Source organism: Jaculus jaculus, chromosome 6 (assembly GCF_020740685.1).
Source record: "Jaculus jaculus isolate mJacJac1 chromosome 6, mJacJac1.mat.Y.cur, whole genome shotgun sequence".
NCBI lineage: Eukaryota > Metazoa > Chordata > Mammalia > Rodentia > Dipodidae > Jaculus > Jaculus jaculus.
In genome coordinates, this window is record NC_059107.1 from 26,850,588 (window position 1) to 26,870,154 (window position 19,567).

General features: G+C 36.8%; 1 protein-coding gene across 1 annotated transcript in view; it reads left to right on the forward strand.

Annotated features, from left to right (window-relative positions):
- LOC123461474 (ran-binding protein 17-like) overlaps positions 1-16,818 on the forward strand; it is a 65,672-nt gene extending 48,854 nt beyond the window's left edge. Inside the window, exons 12-14 of the mRNA XM_045152175.1 lie at positions 1,472-1,577; positions 5,642-5,777; positions 16,690-16,818. Of these exons, the coding sequence (XP_045008110.1) occupies positions 1,472-1,577; positions 5,642-5,777; positions 16,690-16,773 (326 nt within the window). The 3' untranslated portion in view covers positions 16,774-16,818. The remainder of the gene's footprint in view (positions 1-1,471; positions 1,578-5,641; positions 5,778-16,689) is intronic.
- Positions 16,819-19,567: the final 2,749 nt, after the last annotated feature.

The following is a 19,567-nucleotide window of genomic DNA, read 5'->3' on the forward strand; positions in this document are numbered from 1 at the left end:
TAATCGATTTCAAAGCTGTGCAAATAGCCTTTGAAAAATAAGTTTCCAAAATGATATAAAATTCCTTCGTAGCAAAGTATTTCTGTTGTTAATAATTCATAAAAGTGTTAAAAGTTATGGAGGATATCATACTTAGATTGATGAATGCAGCAACATAGCATAATTTCCCTTAAAACTCACTCAGTTACTAATTCCATTCCTAATGTTTGGGCTTTTCCTACAGTAAGATTTGGGAAAACTGTAGATACTTCCATTAATATCACTACTTAAAGCTATTTAATCCTTTGATGCCTGTGGCCATAAAGTTAAATCAGTAATCAAAATTATGTCCTTTAAGATGTATATTTAAAACCCAAGTGGGGATTTTCCAGCTCTGAATTCCTTTCTCCATGAGGAGTCTGTGTTTTCTCTGCTTTTTTTTTTTTTAACCTCTTACTTTGAAATAAACTTTATTCTTTTAACCCCCTCCCAAAAAAAAAAATCCACAGTGATTCATTACCATCTATTACTATGTTTTAAGAAGCAACAGTTTGAAAATGATTAGACTGGAGTTGTCATGAAATTTACCATTCAGAAATGCTGGTTATCAGATGAAAATAGATTGGTGTTTTTGTTTATTTTTTAAAACTTAAGATTATTTTTATTTATGGGGGAGGGGAGAATAGATGTACCAGTAGCCACTGCAAATGAACTCCAGACACATGCACCATCTTGTGCATCGGCCTACATGGGTTCTGGGAAATTGAACTTGGGTCCTTCAGCTTCCCAGGCAAATGCCTTAACTACTAAGCCATCTCTCCAACCCTTATATTTTTTATATTAAGGCAGAGTCTTGCTATGGAGGTCAGCCTGACTTCCAACTTGTCATCCTTCTGCCTAATCCTGCCAAGTCCTGGGACACTGGCATGTACTTTTGTAACCATCCATATTACTACTTTTCATTGTTGTAGTTTTGTTTTTTAGACAGTTTCACTCTGCAGCCTAGGCTAGCCTTGGGATCATAGAGATCCTCCTGTTCTCCTGCCGTAGCCAACCCTGTCCCTGGAGAGGTAGGTGATAGTTCACGCATGCACCACCATGCCCAGCTTTATAGTAGTACCTTTTTTAGTGAGTAACAAACCTGCTTCTATATATTAAAATCAGAGTTTTGCATAAAATTTAATTTTAATCATAAGTCTTACTTTTCTTCATTTTGTAGAAAACCTGAAGATTTAAAGAGGGAAGTCAGGCAAAGTCACAGCATATTGGGAGAACCGAAATTCACATACAATCTTACCTGGCTCAAAGACCTGTCATTTTCACTATTATAGTGCCTTAATAGACTTTAAACACAGCTCTCTACTTTAATTCACAATAGCTCATCACCTGTTTGGAAGAACAGATCGTTTTACTTTTTTTTTTTTTTTTTAATTTTCTGAAAGATAAGCTCATTTCTATCAATACTTCTTTTTATTTTCTTCCCACATATTAGGGCGCCTTGCGTGGCTGATATACTTAGTTGGGACAGTTTTAGGAGGGAGATTGACATATACCAGTACTGATGAACATGATGCCATGGATGGAGAATTATCCTGTCGGTAAGTCCAGTAATATAACTCGAGATTTACTATATAGTTAAGAAACTTAGTTGAGTTAGTATTATGAGGGCAAGTATATCATTTCATCCTAACTTAATAGCATGTTTCCTGCATGATCATGCAGTTTTCCTTGTTGAAGGCTTAAAATTCCATTGAAAATAAAAACCATATGTTCAGAGAATATTATTGTCATTTGGTCAAGATCCTTTGAGTCTTTTAATTGATGTAATTGATGTATGCATGTGTATACTTACGTGTGTGTTTTCAAAAACAAAAGCCACACTGCTTTGTAAGCAAAAAGAGGAGATTAAAAAATGCTAGAACAGTGCATGACAAATTGTGATGTGTTACACATATACTTCTTCAAATCAAACATAATATTGTGAACATTTAACAGACATTAGTCTAAGCTATTTGATAATTTACATAGACCTTTGATTTTCAGATTGTAAGATCTCAATGACAGTGGCTTGACAGAGGTTGAAAGAATCACAGTACAATTTGTGCCTAAATGGTGAATAACTGGTAAAAGTGTACTGGCATTTTATATCAGCAGGTGATCATAACATTTATCCAACTTATAGCAGCTCACTGTATCTTACCTGCTTATAGATACTAATATATTTTTTAATCAAACTGTGAAATAGTACCAACTCCATTTCCTAGTGGTTTGAAATGCCACTTATTTATATTGCACAAAACTCCAGGCGTTTCATATTTTCTTATTTTCCCATTGATCCAAAAGTCTTATTGTTATATCATTATCCCTCCATTAAGTCCTTAGAATCATCATATGTAGTTATTATCACCTCCTTCATTATTATTATTAAATATATTGTTGTTTGATATTTGTTGTAATTTTACAAGCCATTCTTGGGCAGGAGCCATGAAATCTCTCTGCTATTCCAGTTTTAGTATATGGGCTGCCAGAGCATGTACTGTTGTAGTTTTAAGCAGAAAAATTTCCATTGCATATCCTTATGAACCAATTGTCTTTCTAAAAAATTCAATGTAACTAGACATAGATTCTTATAGAATAGTTAAGATGTATTAATTGGATTAAGTCTCTGGAAAATATGAATAGTAAGTACTTGGGTTCCTTCTTAAAATGCTTGTGTAATTTTAAAAACAAGTAAAACCTTGCCTTTGTGCCATCTTTAAAGTAACACTATAAATTTAGCAAAATGTGGAACAAATATTCTTGTTACCATTGATATTTTTTAAGTTTTCTTCATTAAGCAGAAAAATAACACACTGGCACTATTGCCTGACAACATACACAAGAGAACATAAAGTGGGTGTCTTTGTGTTAATTAGAAGAAAAATTTTGTTTTCAAATGCCAAACATACTTCAAATGAGATTTATCTTGTGTACCAGCCTGTACTCACTATGAATTTGTGGGCTAGTATTTTATTGGAATATTGGGACAAGGTGAAGTTTCTTCAGAGAAGAAAGCAAAAAAGAAAAAAGAAAATTGGTGAGAGAGTAAGAGAAGATATTATCAGTCCTCATTATTCTGGATTCTGCTTTTGTGAACTTGCCTTGTTGTTGCATATGTTTATAATCCTCCAACTACTCTCACGATGCCTTCCTGTCACCTGTGAGGTGAGAGATCCCAGGGGCTTGTTGCTCAGCTTCTCATTAAGGCTGTGGGCAAGCAGTCTCTTCTTTATTGTTGCAGTTGTCATAACAGAAATGAATCCATTTTAAATGCAGGCTTTTTAAGAGGACCTTTTTTATGTTTTTGTGCTTTTTGTTGTTTTTTTTCTACTGCTGAAAATGACCTAGCTGTCATGCTTAAGTACCGTTCAGTGTCCTTAAACACAATAAGGCTATTGTAGGCCTCAGAAAAAAAAAAAAATCAGTTAGAGGAATCTTTGTGCTGCACATGAGTCTTAGTATTATTTCCCCTGAGCTCGGTCTAACATATTAATAATGTAAATACTAAGTAAAGTATCTTTGAACAGAGGTAGACATAAAATGAAGTTATGATCCATTGATAGAAAAACAAGTAACCAGAGTCCTGCAAAGCCTAACCTGTATTTCTGCTAGAAGCAGTGATTTGGTATTCACCAATCCAGTATTCTCAATGGCATTACAGAACATAACTGTCATGAAGAATGTGAACTAACTTACACATTACTGAGAAACCCAATTGGTTGTTTGCTTTTACAAAACTCTCCTATCTTCAGAGGTCTTGTGGAACCATTCTGCCTCAAAAAAGTCTGTAGCAGGGAGGGCACTGGGGTCATCTACCTACTTGTCTTGTTTCCATGGCCTGTTTATCCCTCTCCCAGCTCTCCCCACAATCCTCATCTCCTTCCCACTTTCTACACAGTATCCTTTTGTCCCCAATATTTTCCCTTCCACCTTAATGTCTTGTGTGTTGTATTTCTTCCCTGCCCTCTTCCTTAATGCCTTTTAAAAATAACTTATAGGCCCCTTTTTATTTTTTTAGAGAAAGAATTGGCATATCAGGGCCTCAGCCCCTGCAATGGAACTCCAGATATCTGTACCACCTAGTGGGCATGTGCAACCTTGCACTTGCCTCACCTTTGTGCATCTGACTTACATGGGATCTATAGAGAGATTGAGCATGGGTCCTTAGGCTTCACAGGCAAGCCCCTTAACCACTAAACCATCTCTCTAGCCCTAGGCCCCTTTCTTGTTTCCTGGACTTTTACCCATATTCACCTAAATATTTTACATGTTTAACATTTAGAAGCTAGGAACTGAGTATTAGAACATCCATTTTCCTGCAAATTTCTTTCATTTTCTTTATGGCTGAATAAAATGTCATTGTGTATATATATCGCCAAAAAGAATTTTAAAAATATAATGAGGATTGAAGCGGGGGAGAGGGAGAGAATTGGTGTGCCAGGGCCTCCAGCCACGGCAGTCAAACTCCAGACGCACACACCACCTTTTGCACATGTGCGACCTTGCGTGCTTGCATCACCTTGTGCATCTGGCTGACATGGGATCTGAAGAGTTGAACATGGGCTTAGGCTTTGCAGGCAAGCACCTTAATGGCTAAACCAACTCTCTAGCACTAAAATTTTTGTTAAGGTAATTTTCAAGCTTTTTAAGGTAAAAATTTAATGATTCACTATTAGAGTGATGTAATGATATTGTTTTGATGTTTGAAAATTGATTCATGAGCTTAAAACATTTAACTATCTAGAAAATAGAAGGTCAAGTGAAAAACTGTATATTAAAAAAATCTTTTGGGGCTGGAGAGATGGCTTAGCGGTTAAGCGCTTGCCTGTGAAGCCTAAGAACCCCGGTTCGAGGCTCGGTTCCCCAGGTCCCACGTTAGCCAGATGCACAAGGGGGCGCACGTGTCTGGAGTTCGTTTGCAGTGGCTGGAAGCCCTGGCGCGCCCATTCTCTCCCTCTCCCTCTATCTGTCTTTCTCTCTGTGTCTGTTGCTCTCAAATAAATAAAATAAAAAATGAACAAAAAATATTAAAAAAAAAAATCTTTTGGGCTGGAGAGATGGCTTAGCGGTTAAGCGCTTGCCTATGAAGCCTAAGGACCCCGGTTCGAGGCTCAATTCCCCAGGACCCACGTTAGCCAGATGCACAAGGGGGCGCACGCATCTGGAGTTCATTTTCAGTGGCTGGAAGCCCTGGCACGCTCATTCTCTCTCTATCTGTGTCTCTCTCTCCCTCTCTCTCTCTGTCACTCTCAAATAAATAAATAAAAATGAGCAAAAAAAAAATCTTTTATTAAAATGTATGAACATATTTACTTATATCCACATGTATGTATTTGTGCATATATGCCATGTATCTATATATGTAATTGTTCATAAAATATTTATATATTCATGTTTAGGTTGATTGTTATTTGTGTATGTGTGTTAGGGAAAAAAAAGACAAGAAGGAAGTAGTGTAATTGTATTTTATAGAGATAGGATTTCAGATGATTTAAAAAAAACATTTTCTTTATATGCTTTTTGTATTTTCCCACTTATTAGAATGATTATTATATTTGTGATGTATGCATTAAGATTGTTTCTCTGAGAATTTGGACTGAGTCATTTTTCCCCCCTCATGAAGAGTTTTTCAGCTTATATCGTTAATGGATACTGGATTGCCTCGGCATTCTAATGAGAAGATAGAGCTTGCACTTCTGTGGTTCTTGGATCAGTTTCGTAAAACATATGTTGGTGATCAACTTCAAAGAAACTCGAAGGTAGGTTTTTAACAATAAAAAGATGTTTTAAACATTATTCGAGATGACAGAGGTACACATGAGACAGCGGGGGGGGGGGTGAGTGTCATTTTTGATGAATTTCTACAGAAGACACGTAATCATTGAACCCATTTGAATTTGTATTGAGATACCTGCTCATTTTATATGTACATTTACCTTTTTCTCTGAAGGTTAATTGACAAGTAGTAATTTTGTTGTTGTTGTTGTTTTTTGAGGTAGGGCCTCATTGTGAAGCTCAGGCTGACCTGGAATTAACTGTGTAGTCTCAGGCTGGCCTTGAACTCATAACAATCCTCCTACCTCTGCCTCCCGAGTGCTGGGATTAAAGGTGTTCCCCCCCCCATGCCCAGCTAAGGAGTAGTAAATATTTTTTAACATGGGTAGTCATTATGTTCTTAAGGATTACTTTGTGTTAATAATACTGTCCTTTTCATTTCAAGGTGAGAAGCAAGGTTTACTCTGTTAGTAGGCTAGAGGGGTTTGGGACATTTACTTACATGTTTTCAAGTACATTTAAGTCATTTCTTGGCAATTTTGCATGATAAGTAATGCATACTAGGAGAATTTAGATGTATACTTGACAGACTGCAGTTAAATCATTTTAATGTAGGGAATACATTTAATATAATTGAAAGGTTAACATCAGTAAGTTTAGATAAATTGATTTTGAGACATAATGAAAGATTATTAAGGGTGTTTATGTGAACCCTAAGGGAATATTCAGTACACTTGGCCTTCGATGTTCACAGATTCTTCATGCATGGATTCAACCAACTATGGATTGATAACATTGAAAAAAATTGCATTTGTATTGACCGTGCAGTTTTCTTCCTTGTCACTTTTCTGCAAACAATATGGTGAAACAACTGTTTATTTATATAGCACTTGTTCTAAGTATTATAAGTAATCTACAAGTGATTAAATTATAAGGGAAGATGTGTGTAGGTTAAATGCCATAAATATTTGGTTTTATGGGGCTAGTGATGCACTGTAGTGGTAAAGTGCCTTTTTAGTATGCACAGTGTCCTGGGTTCAATCCCAAGTTTATTTATTTGGGGGGGGGTAGGGCAGATAGAAACAAAGAATGGGCACACCAGGGCCTCTAGCCACTGCAAATGAACTTCATGTGCATGTGCCCCCTTGTGCATCTGGTTTACATGGGTCCTGGGGAATCGAACCGGGTTCCTTAGGCTTCACAAACAAATACCTTAACTGCTAAACCATTTCCCCAGCCCCAATCCCAAGTTAAAAAAAAAAAAATCAACAAACGAAAAAAAGATAATTCTTTGTTTTTATGGCTCTTGTGCAGCCATATTCTCTGTTTGTATCTATCTCCTTGCAAATAAGTAAACTAAAACAAAATTTATTCTTTATTTTTATTTATTTATTTTAGAGAGACAGACAAAGAAAGAGGGAGATAGAAAATGGGCATGCCAGGGCCTCCAGCCACTGCAAACGAACTCTAGATGCGTGCACCCCCTTGTGCATCTGGCTAACTTATCGAGCCTCAAGCTGAGGTTCTTAGGCTTCACAGGCAAGCACTTAACTGCTAAGCCATCTCTCCAGCCCCCAAAATTCTTTAGATTAACATTCTAGGTAAAATTTTCTCTTCTTTGTAATAGGTGATACAGCTTGATACTTCCTTTGTCAAATATATGATGATGTTTTATTTCCATTTAAGATGGGTAGTCTGAAAATTTTCTTAGAATTTCACTATCACTGAATAACATGATTATGTAGGAAAAAAGAGTAAAAGTAAATGATTTAGGTTGTCAGTAAGACAAAATTTATTTTTAAGTCCATTTATACTACTTAAACATTAAATTACGGTGATTGTCTTATTGAATGTCTCCAAAGGATTTTGTTATTTTGCTTTAAGAAAAGTGAATAACTCCTAAAACTTCTATTTATTTTGGCCTGTTTCTTAATTCAGAAAAGTGATGTGGAGTGGAAAAGTCTTTAAATTAATTATTGTCTTTAAAATACTTGAAAAATATAATATGAGTAGCTTTTTAAAAATTTTTTAATTTTTATTAACATTTTCCATGATTATAAAAAAATATCCCATGGTAATTCCCTTCCTCTCCCCCCCCCCAACACTTTCCCCTTTGAAATTCCATTCTCCATCATATTACCTCCCCATCTCAATCACTGTACTTACATATATACAATATCAACCTATTAAGTACCCTCCTCCCTTCCTTTCTCTTCCCTTTATGTCTCCTTTTTAACTTACTGGCCTCTGCTACTAAGTATTTTCCTTCTCACACAGAAGCCCAATCTTCTGTAGCTAGGATCCACATATGAGAGAGAACATGTGGCGCTTGGCTTTCTGGGCCTGGGTTACCTACCTCACTTAGTATAATCCTTTCCAGGTCCACGAGTAGCTTTTTAAAAACAGAAAATTTTGTCTTCAAAATTTTTGCTTGAGATATAAACATACATATCTACCTAACTTTAAGGTAATTATGAAAATAGTGAATCATAGATTAGTTATGCTTACATGCTAGGAAAAGATATACATTTCATCAAACTTGTTGATCTATTTTGACTAGTGTTTTTGGTGTTTGTACCTTAAGCTTTTATCAAAGGAATTTTGTTCAAAGTTACTACATTTAAGATATTTTTAAGGTATTTCACTGGTATTTCAGAGATTCAGTCTGTGGTCAGTTGGCCACGTCTTTGTGGGTATGTGGTGAAGTAGAGCATCATGGCACAGGCAGGTACAGTAGGCAGAGCTGCTCATCTTACAGTATCCTGGAAGATCCCCGTACAAACCATTCCCTTCAAAGGTTGTCACCCTCTTTCCCCATGATGCTCTTCTTCTGACCAAGCCTTACACCCTGTTAGTCTATTCAGCTAAGGATTTATCCATACATTTCAATTCATCAATGTAGTTTATCCATTGGGAAGTTAGAGCTCTCATAATCCACTCCCCTCTTGAATGCCTGAGTTGTCACTCATGCCCCTAAGGGTATTTCTAGATTCTGTGACATTCCCCTTGCATAGTTCCAGGTAAAGCTCCAACTTCCCACTTTTTGGTTTCTGTGGTTTGTGTGCTGGTCCACGTTAGGAACCATGTCTGGAGAATTCTGAGTGTGCGCCCATCACTCTTCTTAGAACTTGACATACTCTTTTTCCTTAAGACACACCCACAAAAATAAGTTTCCAGAAGTGTGACATTACTGTTCCTATCTTACTAATGAAAGGATGTACTCTGTGACTTTCAGTAAGTGCTACATACAACCAGCTTTCCATTTTCACAGGTTCTGCAGTTATGAATTTAGCCAGTTGTAAATGGAAGAATTCACAGAACAGAAAAATTTCAGTTGTACAAAACAAGTAGAAAGATTGTTGTAATACTCTAAATAGTAAAGCTTGGCAATTACTTACCTAAACCACATGGTATTTGGACTATACATGATCTGGGAAGGATTTAAACTTGGTGTGTGTGTGGGTGTTATATGCAGGTACTGTGACATCTTGTATACAGGGACTTGAGCCCCTGTAGATTTTGTTACAACCATCGGGAACAGAACAGACATTCAAGGATGACTGTGCGCTCCTCTTAGTAGCTACCTAAGGACAGCTAGGTGGAAACTTACTTCATAGGTGCATTTCCTAATTACAAATTGTGACCAAAAAGAGGATTATATTGGCTAGTGGTGAGTAATATTTAATAATAAAGATGAGATTGGGCATGCACATGGTGGTATGGCCATAGAGAAGGTCTAACAATTAAAGCATACCTATTTCGTGCCAGGAACTGACCTAAGCACCTTTAACTATGATCTTGCATCATGTAGACTATGACTTATGTGGTTCTTCCAATATCTTCTGCACATTTTCTCCATGTCAGGCTGTAGGACTCCATACTTCCACTTCACCCTTAATGTGCACTGCTTATTATCTACTCCCTTAATGGTCTGCACCTGTCAGTCCTAGGAACTCGAGTAAAATATTCCCTCTGCCTAGGACCCTTGCTTCTCTGCCTTACTTATTCATACTCCTTAATCTTTCACAGTAGACACTGTATTCTTCAAATCCCCTTCTTAATGCTGTGTGTGTGGGGGGGGGTCATTTAGAGTGCACCTTAATTGCAGTGAAACAAGGACTATAATCTGAGTTAGTCTCATGTCTGTTGTTTGTTACCACCCCAGGGTCTTGACATGTTGCTTATACAAGCTTTACTAACTTGAATGCATGGGGTGTAGAATTCTATAAGAAGTTAGCCTACATCTCTTGCTTAGTGCTTTTAGGGTATATTTTTGATTTGGAAAAATTATGTTAACTTGAGTGAAATTATTCAGCAATTGTAGGTAGCATATGGTTTTAAGGGCCTTGATAATTTAACCTAAACTTGTTTGTATAACAGTATACTTTACGTAAGCAATTAGTTCAGAGACAAAGGTAGAAATACCAAAGTCTTAAGTGATGCATATGAGAATTGTGTTCTATGAGTGAGAAAGAAGCATTCTAAGAAAGAAACATAAATGTAGCTATAGTTGTTTATTGAACAGTTACTCTGTGCCAGAACTTGGCAATCATTATCTAATTTGTTTCTCACAAAACCAGTATGGAAACACTGTTCTTTAATATCCTCCATTTTATAGGCATGGAAAGTGAGGCTTGGATGTTGAGTTAATGTGTTTCAGTGGCTAGACCTGGTTGCCTTGTCCAGAACCATGCTGCTAAGCCCTGTGCTATGTTGCCTCTTATTGGCCCTTTTCCCCTGGGATATTAAATGGGCCCATAAAGGATGATACTGAATCCAGACTGTCTCCCTGTGCTTTCACTTCTGATGTGTCTCCTAATCTTGTTGACTTTAGTCTCTAAATTTCTCCCAGGTCTATAGATCTACCCCTTGCTTCTGCTCCTTCTCTGTTCTCATAATTGTTACGTCTCACTGATTTCCAAATTATTTTCATTTTCTTTGTCTCCACTGCAGTCCATTATCCACACTTGCTGTAGTAATCTTACACATTCTTTAGGGGACGAGAGAAAATATAATGAACTCTCTACTGTTCACTTTATTTGCTTCAGATTTGTGATTTTTAAATTAAACATTGTTGGGCTGGAGGGATGGCTTAGTGGCTAAGGCATTTGCCTGCAAAGCCAATGGCTCCTGGTTCAATTCTCCAGGACGCACATTAGCCAGATGTACAACGGGGTGCATGCATCTGGAGTTCATTTACAGTGGCTGGAGGCTCTGGTGTACCCATTCTCTCTCTCTCTCTCTTTTTCTCTCTCTTCTTCTTTCTCTCAAATAAATAAATAAATAAATAAAATATTTAAAAAAATTAAATATTGTTGACCCTTTGCTGCTTTCATTGTTTTTCTTTGCTCAAAACTAACAAGTATCTAAATTTATTGGCACTAGTAATCCATGGTTTTGTTCTTTGTCCACATTTCCATGTATTTATATACAAAATAAAGTGGGTTCACTTTGTATAAAATTATTGTGCCAATCAGATTCTCAGTCACTTGCCTCTTGATCATGGCTGCCTTTTGTTGTTGCTGTTTTACTTGGTGTGTGTGTGTGTGTGTGTGTGTGTGTTGACACACACTCATGCTATATCACACATGTGGCAGTCAGAGGACCGCCTTGAAGTATCTGTGCTCTTCTTCCACCTTTTTTGAGGTGAGGTCTCTTGCCATTGCCAAAGAATGCCAGTGTAGCTGGCCCAAGAGGTTTGGATTCCGTTGGCTCTGCCTCCCATTGTTGGAGGCGTGTAGGGATGGAAGGCTTTGCAGGCAATCATCTTTAACCACTGAGCCATCTCTCCAGCCCCCAGTACTGCTTTTCAGATTTATCCATAATGGAATATACAGATCTGCTTAATTTATTTCAGTTTTGGAATGGTAGTACAGTGTACTGCTGTGGAATTGTATACTCGTTTTTTTTTTTTTTTCTGTTGATGTTAGACTATTTCTAGTCTTTCAATTTCTCAAAACATTCTACTGTATACATTCTTCCTGGTACCTATTTCTTCATTAACGTATAAGACAGTAAGATTAGAAAAAGGCCAACCATGGAATGTACATATCTTCAGCTTTGTTAGATTATGAGGTTGTTTTTATTTCTTTGTATTGTCATAATAGTTACTTTTGTGGACTTTATGTATTGCCAGTCTTTAGGAAACACTTTTTCCTATGCTTAACATATTTTATTGGTTTTTCAGTTTTTTTCAAGATTAATTATTCTATGATCAGACTTTGATCACTTCTGCAGCCTTAGCTTGAACACTTCATTCCACTCAATGATGACTTTCACTATTTTTAACTAATTTTGTTGTGAATTTTTGTATCTATATTCATCAAGGAAATTGGTCTGTAGTTTTTTGTTTTATCTGTTTTCTGTTGTTTTATCATTGTGTGTGTGTGTGTGTGTGTGTGTGTGTGTGTGTGTGTGTACAAAATCAGGGTAATGTTAGCTTCATAGAATGAGTTCAGTAGTGCTTTTTCCCTTTCTGTTTTATGAAACTGTTTCAGAAGTGTTATAAGATCTTCCTTAAAAGTTTGATATAATCCAGCAGCGAAATCCTTATGGTTCTGAACTTTTCTTTGTGGGGAGAGTTTTAGTTACTGTTTCAGTTTCATTGCTTTTTATGGGTCTGTTTAAATTATTCATATTTTCAGGCTTTAATTTTGGTAGGTCATATGCATTTAAAAATTGATTTATTTCATCTAGGCTTTCAAGCTTTTTGGATATGTTTTCATAGTATTCCCTAAGGATCTCCCAGATTTTGTTTGGTTGCATCCTAAAAATTCCTTATCTCTTAATTTTATTTATTTGGGTCTTTCTTGCAGTTAGTTTGTTAATGTTAACTTTTTCAAAGAGCCAGCTCTTGGTTGATTTTGGTGTACTGTTCTTTCTATCTCTTTATTTTATGCAGTTCTGCCTAGGTCTTCATTATTTCTTGGCATCTACTGAGTTTGTGATTGGCCTTTTGTTTTTGTTATACCCGATGTAGAGGGTTTGAGATTTGCCTTTTGTTTGTCTTGTACCCTAGATTGTTTATTTGAGATCTCAGAATTTTAATATATGAACTTACAAATAAAACTTACCTCAGGGTTTTCTTACTTGTTTTTGGTAGGGTTTTAAAAAATAATTTTCATTAATTTGTTACATTTTCAAATTTCTTATCTTTTCTTAATGATCCACTATTCATCCAAAAGTGTATTATTCAGTCTTCAAGTATTTGTGTAGTTGCTAAAGCTCATCTTGCTATTGATTTTTAGGTTTATTCTTCTGTGGTCAGATGGGATATAGAGATTTGTACTGATTTTTGTTGTTGTTAAGATGTGATTAGTTTTTTAGAAGCTTTTATGTGCTGCTAAGAATGTGTATTCTTGGTCTCCTGGAACAAATTATTCTGTAGATACCTGATAATTTTAGCTGGCCAGTGCTATAACTTAGAAGTATCTTTGCTGACTTTTTAGTTTGGAGGCTCTATGTAAATATGTAAGTAGGGTATTAATGTCTCCCACTCTTAATTGTGTTTGGAAGTGTATGAAGTTTTGCGCCATTTAGTATTTATTTTATGAAAATGGGAACCCTGATAATTGATGCACAAATGTTTACAATTATTATGTCATCTTGAATTATTCTCTTAATTAATATGATTGGCACTATCCCTTTTGATTAGCTTTGGTTCATCAGATGTAAGACCTATGCCCACTCATTTAAAGTTTCCATTTGCTTGATAGGTTGCTTTCCATCCTTTTAACTTGCAGTTGGTGGATGGCTTTGCTAACTAGCAGTGTTTCTTACAGACAATATACTTTGATCCTTTTGGGTCGGGGGAGGTATGGTGTATGTATGTGTGTGTAGATGTATATACCACATGTATGCTCAGAGAACATTGAGTGTCTATAGCTCACCTGTGACTTTCCTTTAGACAAGGTCTTTCACTGGTCCTAGAATTGCCTTTTTCAGTCAGACTGTTTGGCCTGTGAGCCCCAGTGTTTCTCAGGTCTCTGCTTCCCACAGGACTGGAGTTGCAGGTGTGTAGCCATGTCCAGCTATTTATGTGTGGGTACTGGGGAATCTAAGTCAGGGTGTTTCTGGCCTTCTTAACCTCTCATACTTATGCAGCATGTGCTCTCACCCATTGTACTATATCCTACTCTGTATCTTGTTTTTTTTAAATTATGTTTTATTTTGTTATTTTTCTGTTTGCATGAACCAAGGTCTTTGTACATCCATCTTTTGTTATATGGGTAGCTGGGAATTGAACCTGGGCCAACATGCTTTGCAAACAGGTGAATTTAATACCGAGTCATCTCCCTGATTCTGTTTATAAATCAAGTTACTCAGCCTTCATGTTTTTATTTGTGAGTTGAGGCAAGAGACGTTAGCAGATTTAGGTTGCTACAGACTAGCTAGCATATCATACTGTCGCATTGGTTCTAACCAAGATATATAAATATTTTACCCAGGAGTTTAGTAATGTGTATTATTACAGTTATACCACGTGATCATGGAATAAATATTTTAGTAAAAAATGTGGCAAGTAGGGCTGGAGAGATGGCTCAGCGGTTAAAGCACTTGTCTGACAAGTCTTAAGGATCCGAGCACAGCTCCCCAGTACCCACATAAAGCCAGATGCACAAGGTGGCCCATGTGTCTGGAGATATTTGTAGTGCCTAGAGACACTGGTGTACCTATTCTTTCTCTTTCCATCTTCCCTCCCTCTCTCCCCTTCCTTATTTGCCTCTTTCTCTCACTCTCAAATAATTAAGTAAATAAAATGGTTTTTTTTATAATGTGGCAAAAAGTTAAAACCGTATACATTTGTATGTTTTGGGGTTTTGTTTGGTTGGTTTTTTTTCGAGGTAGGGTCTCACTCTGGCCCAGGCTGACCTGGAATTTACATTGGAGTCTCAGGGTGGCCTTGAACTCACAGCGATCCTCCCACCTCTGCCTCCTGAGTGCTGGGATTAAAGGTGTGTTCCACCACACCTTGATACATTTCTATGTTTTTTTTAATCTACTTACTAAAAACATTAAGATACAATTTGAAACCTTAAAATACTTCTAAGTGTAGTGTTGTTAGATTATATTGCATTATTTTATATTCTTGTGTCCATCAGTTATTGTGTTGGTAAATGTTACTATTGCTTTCCTTTATTTCATCATATGATATTTGTATCCACTTAACATAATTTAAAATTTTTTCAACTTGTAAAATGAGAGCCATTTAAATATGTTATTTTTCTAGATACCCATTCGTTTAGTAGGAAAGTTCATTTTAATTTTGAATCCAATTAAAATAGATTTTTTTCAAAACCTGTTAAAATACACAGGCACATACATTGATACACCTACTTTGGCTTTTAACTATCTACCAACAGTTAGAAGTTTTGATCTCCTTTCTTAAATTTCTTTATTCAAGCCATCTCTATCATAGCCTCCAATTTTGTATTAGCTGTTTACAAATGTTCATTAGTAAATGAAATTTGAAAAGTTAGTAAACATGTGATTGTTTTAATTCTGGAATATATTTTACTTTAAATATAGATTCACAAGGGCTGGAGAGATGGCTTAGCAGTTAAGGTACTTGCCTGCAAAGCCAAAAGACCCAGGTTCAATTCCCCAGATCTCCCGTATGCCAGATGCACAAGCTAGCACATGTGTCTGGAGTTCATGTGCACTGCCTTTCTCCCTCGCTCCCTCCCTCTCTCTCTCTCTCCCCCCACACCTCAAATAAATAAACAAATAAAATTTAAAATATAGATTCAGGACCTGAGCTGGAAGCTTTCTCCCTGTTAGCTGTATTCATACCGGAATGTGCTGTGTAAGATAATGGAAGCGTAGTCATTTACAGTCCTACCCAGCTGTGGAGCTGAGTGCTCCACAGTTGACCTTCAAGGCAAGCATTTTGTGCCCACTGGTGCAGTAGTGGCAGGAGTATTACAGGAGTAACCAACCGCTTTCTGATTAGATTTGAGGTTCACTCCATAGGAGGAAATCCATGCCAGATACTATAAACCTGGACAAAAGCCTGTGGCCAGGCACATCAGTCCCACTATTGGCTGCTGTGAAAAGTGGACAACGTGCTAAGCTGCCTTCTAAACATTGTGTTTGCTTTTCTTAGACCGGTGCTGGCCACAGCCACCATCACAGAAGTTTATCTCTTCAGTGGGCAGAATTAATGCAAAGATGCATATTAACAAAATTGCTGAGAATAATTGACTATTTTGTGCTCAGCCCTAATCAGGACATCTAAACCACCCTCACAAGGCTCAAAGAAGCTTGTGGAAGAAGGACCCGAGATTATACAAGAGCAGGAGGACAGGGATGAGGTCTGCGGAATGCTGGCTTCTGGATATGCCTTAATTGTTATACTCATGAGCTCAAAGCAGATGTGATTTTCTGCACAAGGTTGAGCCTGTCAGTATTTCATCGTGAGTGGAGGAAGGTCTCATAGGACCTTCCAGAGTAGCTGGTGGCAGCCATTGGTTGTTAGGGGAGGGAGAGTCATGGTCTTCAATGCTGTACCCACTGATTAGTTGCATATAATCAAGTAAATGAAGAGTTCCCACTCTCTTCATGGTGCCCTAATTAATTTAGTGAGTTAAAAACTTTAAAGAACGAAAGTAGGATAGAGATTAATTGAGGACAAGAACTATTTTAGGGGGAGAAGAACAGAGGGTAACTGGAGAGAAATAAGATCAAATGCATTATATACATGTATGAACATGTAAAATTAAAAATAAAAAATACGTTTACAAGAATTATTAGGATTTTCCAGAATTCTGGCCTCCCAGTGTATAGGATGATAGAGATTTGGAGAGAAGAAAACTCCCTTTTCCCTGTTTGGGTTTAAATTGTAATATGAGTAATTCAAATTTTCTCTCCTTTTCCTCGCTCTGTTTTTCCATCCAGTCCTATCTATCACAACCAAAGGACCTTCATCTTCTCTCTCCTCTTGCCACTCCAACATGCAGCGGAAGTCACATGAAGACATAAACATTTGTTTTTGTCCAAGTAGATGGAATCTGCCAGATACCAGCTAGAAAGGATTTTAGTTTAAAGATACCATGCTAGAACATGAGTGAGTTCTTTCAGAGGAATTCAAAAGAAGTAACAATGAAATAAAAACCAGGCTGTGGGCTGGAGGATGGCTTAGCGGTTAAGCGCTTGCCTGTGAAGCCTAAGGATCCCGGTTCGAGGCTCGGTTCCCCAGGTCCCACGTTAGCCAGATGCACAAGGGGGCACATGCATCTGGAGTTCATTTGCAGAGGCTGGAAGCCCTGGCGTGCCCACTCTCTCTCTCTCCCTCTATCTGTCTTTCTGTCTGTGTCTGTCGCTCTCAAATAAATAAATAAATAAAAATACTTTTAAAAAAATCAGGCTGTGATGTGGTGCTTGATTGGAATCATTATCTTTTCTGGGTGTTAATTGCCTGATTTTTTTGTTTGTTTGTTTTGTTTTTCTTTTCCTGAAACTAGGTATTTGCATAAAATTTTCAAGTAGCTTTTCAGGAAGGATCTCAAGGCACTGGGAAGGTTATGATGCAGAGAGGGGGAAGGCAAGACACTAATTCATAGATTTGCCCCTGCTTTACAACCTGACCCTTACCCTGGCAAAATGTTAATGCCCCATTTTCTGTTTTCTGAAGTTATCCCTGGTTGGAAGATAAATCATATGATCACCCTATATATAGGTCACATGCTTACAAATAGGAGATTATAAGAATTTACAAATACTAAGTATCTTTATGAGTAGACATGTGATCCTTTTCTTTGGCCCCTTCTCAGTATTTGAATCAAAACCTTGTTTACAAACATGAACTAGGGATGCATAAGTATATCTTATCCTTATAAATCTGTGGGATTACTTAGAATTTGCATTTAAAAAGTATGCCTTCACTGAACATTTGTAACTCGACTGAAATGAAAATGAGACTTGAGTATATGAATTTCTAAATGATGTGTATAATCACCCAGTACACATAGGCAGCAGCAGATGGCATTCTCTCCCTACAACTATCGGTCCTCTGGCATATGTTGGTAGCAGTTGCTGTTAGATTTAGTGGGAAACCACTGGACTAGTGAAGCCAAAAAGCATAACTGAAACTAACAGGAACTGCTGCAAATATTGCAGTTCAGTGTTGAACTAATGTATCAGTGGCTATGTCTAAGAACTGACACATTTTGATTGTAAAACCTGTCTTTGAATTTGACAGTTTTAGGAAAAGTGTTTAAGAAATACAGGCACAGAAAAGCAGTTTTGAGCATAGAATTTATACTATTTTTAGCAGTGAGGCTTAATTTTAAATATTCTAGTATACTAAATATGATGGCAAATTGTAGGGGAAAGTATCTTTGGCAGTTAAGAGTATGCTTTGAAGCTTGACTATTAATAATGCTCAATGAATTTTGGAGTTTTCTCTATTAATTAGGTTAAAACTTTGTGAGGCTTATTTCTGGTATTTTAATTATATATTATGTATGATTATTTTTATTTAAACTTATTTATTTGAGATAAAGAAAGAGGAGGTGGGGGAGGAGGAAAGGGAGAAGGAGAGGGAGAAAGAAGAAGGGAGAGGGAAAGGATGGGTGCACCAGGGCCTCTAGCCACTGAAAATGAATTCCAGATGCATGTGCCACCCTGTTCATCTGCTCTATGTGGATCCTGGGAAGTCAAACCTGTGTCCTTAGGCTTCTCAGGCAAGAGCCCTAACCACTAAGCAGTCTCTTCAGCCTTTATGTATGATTATAAGAATTAATATTATTATTCAGTATTAATGTCTATCAGATTGTCATTAACTGTATAAATTTATCATAATATTTTGATGTGGCCTCACCTAGTAAGGTTTTTTATTCTTGGTGAGTATTTAGTGCTTGTAATCCAAGTTAGTATTCATCTGGCTTGATTGTTTGGTTGCCTGGGGGTTATTCTGCAAATAATAAACCTTATTTGAATACTATGGTATAATATTTGTAAAGGCCCCATTTAAAAGGAGTATTTTCTATACCTCTTTGCACTTAACTCTTCTCATATGATAATTAATGTACATTAGTTATAAAAGCATATTCTGTCCCTTACTTTTTAAAATGTTGAGTAGACTAGACAAAAGGCCTGCTTATTTCATTTTAAAGGAATGTGATTATACAAATAAAGTTGCCAAATTAAACTTTTAAAGTATTATTTACCTAAGTACATTAAATGTTGATTCACAAACATTAAACACTACACAAAAAAGTTAGGGCCAAATAGTCCTGGGGTTAAAATTTTAGCTGCCATAGGTAATTGAGATTATAATATAAGTTGAGAAATATAAAATGGAAAGTTTAAATTTATTCTTGAAAAACCATGCTTCTATTTTTTTATATAGGTGTTTCCTATTTATCATGTCAAATTAATTATACTATTATTTGGCATGAACTCTCCTGTGAATTACATAGTTATAAAATTCATGTATATATAGAAGTATTAGTTACTTATTGCTGGGACAAAATACTTGACCAGAAGCAGCTTATGGAAAGGAAGGGTTTATTTCAGCTCATAGTTTCAAGGAAATGCTTCATCACGGCAGGGAAAGCGTGGCACATGCGAGCAGCCAGCCAGCCAGGGTGTCTTTTCACTTCAGTAGGAAGAAAACAGCAAGAGTGAGCTCACCTACCCTTCCTTTGGCTCTTACATTCTTTCCGCCACCTCTTCTGCATTAGACCCTGAGCCTTGGAAGGTGTGATTGAGATGTTACTCAGTACTCCAGTCATTTCTTTCCAGCACTATGATACCTTCTGAGTCATCCCAA